General features: G+C 47.6%; 1 protein-coding gene across 1 annotated transcript; it reads right to left on the bottom strand.

Annotated features, from left to right (window-relative positions):
* Window positions 1-528: 528 nt before the first annotated feature.
* LOC119350769 (transcription factor MYC1-like) lies at window positions 529-1,314 on the bottom strand. Its single transcript, XM_037618435.1, has one exon. It carries the CDS (start codon window positions 1,312-1,314, stop codon window positions 529-531), a length of 786 nt encoding a protein of 261 aa, XP_037474332.1.
* Between the last annotated feature and the right edge of the window lie 3,738 nt (window positions 1,315-5,052).

The following is a 5,052-nucleotide window of genomic DNA, read 5'->3' as shown; positions in this document are numbered from 1 at the left end:
CCACCATCGTGGCGGAGTAGGCCGCCGCGGTTGTCGGTGCAGGAGACGGCGGGATCGGGGCGGAGAAGAGCGAACCCACCGCCGTGGTGCCGAAGAAGTGCTGCATCGACGAGGCACCGGCGCGAGCGGGGAGATTTGGGAGAGCAGCCAGCGATGCGGGGATCGTCCCGGAGCTGGCGGAGCTAGATGCGGAAGCGGACATGGCAGCGGCGGCGGCGGCCCAAAGGTCTAGGGCACGGCGGCGGCGGCGACTGTGGTGAAGGTGGGTTAGGTCCTAAGTTTAGGCTGATACCATATTAGACGTAGGATTTGTGGAAACTGGCTCAACCCTCTAGGAGTGGCCTATCTCATGTATATATAATGATACACACTATACATGTTATACAGTTGGACTACGTTACAAAGTCTAACAACCGTCTACGACGTTGATAATATTCAATTTATTTCATGTATGTATAACAGCAGGAAACGAAATCAGGAACGTGGTTATAGGCGTCCACTCAATCTGTTTTATTATCATCCGGCCGGCTAGCTGTCCTGCAGCGCCTGGAGCAGCGCCGAGCGGAGGTCGTCGGCGTCCTGCATCGAGGTTGGCACGTCCACGAGGACGTCTTGCAGGGTCACGCCCTGCACGTGGCTAACGCAGGCATGCTGCACCTGCAGCTCCAGTGACCGGAGGGCGCCCATCATCTGCGCGGGAGCGTGGGTGGCAGTGGTGGTCACACGCACCGCGGCCCCGTCTCGTCCCACCATCCGCACGTCCACCGTTTCATCTACCTGCAGGAACTTGGAAGCTGTACCACCGCGAGAAGCGGCGGCCGCAGCTCCCTTCTCCAATGTCTTGTTGGCCTCGTCCTCGAGGTGCGCTACGCGGGTGCGTAGCTCTCCGATGTAGGTGGCAGCGTCAGCAAGGAGTGATGCCTTGTCCATACGGGACACGTTGGGGACGACAGCGCGGAGGTCGCAAAATCGACGGTCCAATTTGTCGCGGCGCTGCCGCTCGGCCTGCACGTGGTTGACGGTTTGGCGAGACTCGGAGCGGGGCCCGGGTTTCCGGACACGCCGCTTACCATTGGACAGCGGCGTTGCCGTGACGCTCGACGGCAGCTCCGAGAGCTCAGGGCTCCGGGGAAGAGTGCTCCCCATAGGCGCCCACAGCTCCCTGTCCTCGTTCTGGGACATCGTGCCGTCGTCGAACGGCCATTGCTCGTGAAGCAGGGGCACGAACTCGACCACGTGTTGGCCCACCGTGGAGAATTGGGAGGACGCCGAGGGTGGAAGGAAGCAGGAGGACGGAGAGAGTAGATTGTCCATGGACGGCACCTCGATATCGCTGCTCTGTCGCCTAGGAGTGACAAGCACAGATATGATTACATACCATCGCTTGGGTACTTTTTATACTGGTGCCAAGTTACCCTAAAAAAATATACTGGTGTCAAGTTTGCGGGGTTTTTTGGCGGGGAAGAGCTAAGTTTGGGGTTTTTAGGGTTTTTTTCTTTTTTATATGTTATGCACTTGACTGAGACTTGATTAAATCTCGGTCGAGTCCTAGTCACACCGTTTTATTTTTCTTTTTATTTGAAAAAACTGAGCCGATACATGCCGCCTCTTTCTTTTTGGGAATAGCAACCCAAGTCTTGCAATAAAAGGGAAATCCTCGCGAGCGCGTGTGTGATGCCTCTTGCTACCCCCTACCTATTTGGATTTACCTACGGCTCGATCAGCGAACCGGCCTGTGATTGGATGGTTAGGAGGACAGTGGTATCCCCAGCGCATCAGATTTCAGGTTTTAAATTTCACACTGGTGTTCGCATTATTTCTGCATTTATTCCAGGCCTTTTAGCGATGAGCATTCAGCGAAGGAGACGTTCTCGTCGACTACAAAGGCGTTTGTGATGACTTCATTAATTTTAAAATGATGTGTCGGCTCAGTCTCTTAGAGGTGCTCATAAAGGAAGAGTGTGCGTGCCTTTATAGGAGTGAGTGTATGTACTTATGTATGAGCGTCTGCTTCAATATTGTATAAAAAAACCTACAAATCGACCACGTTAGCGAAAAAAGCTCTTAAACGAGGGTGCACATTACAACTTTTTTCCTTTATTCCTCTTTTCTCTCTGGTCCAATCTAATAACAAGGGTGTGTATATATGCACTGATCCATGAGACACAGCTAACAAGCCTTGTACCATACAAACCTTTCTAGGATAGTAGTACTACTTAGAGCATCTTCAACAACAACAACCTATAATAGGGTATACCCGCAAAAAAACATATAATAGGGTAGAAAAAGTCCTTGATGTAAAACTTGAGACACCAAAAAGTGATTTTTAATGTCTCGGAAAATGCTCATTTTCAATAGCAAAGTTTTTTTTTCTCCCTCGATCTCCGCCGGCCAGCTCATGAATTCACCTTCCCTCTGTCTGCCGCTCCAGTGGCCGGTGGCAGGGAGGAGATTCTTGGTGCCTCAGGGAGTTTGTGGGCGTCGGCGGAGGTGCCGGAGAAGGCGGCACGGGACGACGTACAAGGCCGAGCTGGAGGACCGAACAACGACTGTGGCTCCGAAGCGGCTGACGAGCGTGACGGCGGCGCGGTAGGAGTTCGACTCAGTGTGGAGTCTGTCGCCCATTTATCGTTCGTAAGAACGTGGTATATAAAAAAAACTGCTAATAATCGTTTTTTGAGTTTTTTAGAACTCGGTTTAACGTATCCACAGTACATTTAGATAATCCAGACAAGTTTTAAGATTGTCTCACAACCGATACCGTGTTTACAGGAAACTGGACTCTACAATCTCCTTATCCGAACATTAGCTAACCCCAGTGCCTCCTCTCCCGAAATGGCAAACATCCATGCACAGGAGAAGTCTTCATCGCTTGTGCTGTTCCGCGATAAAGAAAAGGGACATCCTTTTCTTTCTTCTTTTGTTTTTTTGCGTGTAAAGGCTATCCTTTTCACCGCCCGGTCGCCGATTGCCAAAACAGTTTCAGGATTGCCACATATTGAAGGAGACACATACGGCAATAATAACAAACCTAATTTAAGGTTAAGATCTAGACTTACACCCACCAAACAACCTATCATTTTCGCCAATTAAAATGTTACTGATATCAACACTAATACTTCTCAGGATGTTTTTTAAAACAAGTTCGCAGGGGTACTACATGCAGTTCCTTCACTTGGCAGTAAAATTCACGTGACTGAACTACAGAGGAACGAGCCTAAAAAAGAATGAACACTCGAAAGAGGATTTTGTACAACTAGTTGCCCGTTTAACCCATATTCTCTCATCTAATAAAGCGAACTATAATTTTTCTACAACCATCAAAACACATGTACGCAGAACAACCAAAATCCTCTGATCTAGTCAATTTAGTCAAATCTAAAAGCCCATAACACTAGTAGAAAAAATGTCAAATCTGAGACATATTAGTCCCGGTTTGCATTTGAGCCGGCACTAATGTGTCCATTAGTGCTGGTTCAAATGGCTAGGCGGGAGGAGATCTTTAGTACCGGTTCAATGTGAATCTTTAGTACCGGTTCGTGCCATGAACCGGTACTAAAGGTGCTGGCGCGGTTCGTGCCACGAACCGGTACTAAAGGTGCTGGCCGGGCACCAGCATCTTTAGTACCGGTTCGTGGCACGAACCGGTAGTAAAGAGGTTGTGGCAGGGCTATTTTTAGTCCCACCTCGCTCCTCTAGCAAGATTTTTACCACCTTAAATATGTTATTTCTCAAACTATCACAAGTATTTGGTCTTCATTGAACTCTATGTGTAGGATCTGTGGCTGCAATAGGAGTCTTCGCCGGTTTTTAAATTGGGGTAGATTCCTATTGACAATTTAGATTCTATACAAAAAGATCATTGATGATCAATGTATTTTTTATGTATTTCTCTGTAGCAGTAGTGTGTTTTGGCTGAAAGACGGTACTGATCAATGTGTTTTTATGTATTTATGCAGCATTCGAAGCAACATCATCAATTTCCAACACGTGGTGACATCATTTGCTATTTTTCAGCCATTTACCAATTTATTTAGAGAGCTAAATTACCGTGAAACAGTAAATCACAACAAAATAAACTCTGAAAATGTTGAAACTTGGCATGGTATCATCATTTCACCCGCATGACATGTGCGAAAGAGTAGAGAGGGTCACGGCAAAAACTGGACGCACTTCGTGTATAAACTGGACAATCTCTTTCGGAGTATCAGGGTTTCGGACGAGAACTCATCTGTTACACAGGCACTTCATTTTTTTTAAACTTATTTGAACTTCAAACTTTTTTTGAGCCGACATTATGCAGCATTCGAAGCGACGTCATCAATTTATTTAGAGAGCTAAATGACCGTGAAATTGAAAATCACTCCAAAATGAAGCATTATGCAGCATTCGAAGCAACTAAAGCAAAAATATTCACAAAGAAACTAAATACAGCAAAAATACTACACAGAAAAAATAGAAGAAAAAAATAAAGCAGAAAAGAAAAACTATATAAAAATTACTCAAAAATAAGTAGAAGAAAATAAATAATGCAAAAAAGAAAGAAAAAACTATATAAAAAATAGTTGGGGCACTGCCCGGCGGGCCTGCGAAACCTAGGGTGTGCAAATTTAGGCCCAGAAGAACCGGCAGGCTCACAGGGCAGCGCGCCTTAGTTAGGCCCAGAAGCCTGCTATATAGAGGAGTTCGTAAGAGCAGCCGCAGCTGGGTTTATAAACCAGTGCGACTGCCCTTCGCTCGGCGAGGTGGGACTAAACATAGTGCACCGTGGGTGGCAGCGCACGACTATTAGTACTGATTGGTGGCTCCAACCGGTATTAATGGGTTGTCCTTTAATACCGGTTAGTGCCACCAACCGATACTAAAGGCCCTCGTTTCCCGCCGCTTGGCCTGGCCAAAATTGGCCTTTAGTACCGGTTGGTGGCTCCAACCGGTACTAAAGGCCCCTCCTATATATATGGCACTTACGAAAACTCAGTTTCATTGACCACTTCTTCTCCACTTCTCACGCGACATCTATCGCCGCCGCGCCGCCGCCCCCGCCGCCCCCGC

Source organism: Triticum dicoccoides, chromosome 1B (genome assembly GCF_002162155.2).
Source record: "Triticum dicoccoides isolate Atlit2015 ecotype Zavitan chromosome 1B, WEW_v2.0, whole genome shotgun sequence".
In the NCBI taxonomy this organism is placed as follows: domain Eukaryota; kingdom Viridiplantae; phylum Streptophyta; class Magnoliopsida; order Poales; family Poaceae; genus Triticum; species Triticum dicoccoides.
Note: the sequence above shows the minus strand (reverse complement) of the source record. Positions and strands in the feature narration are given on the sequence as shown.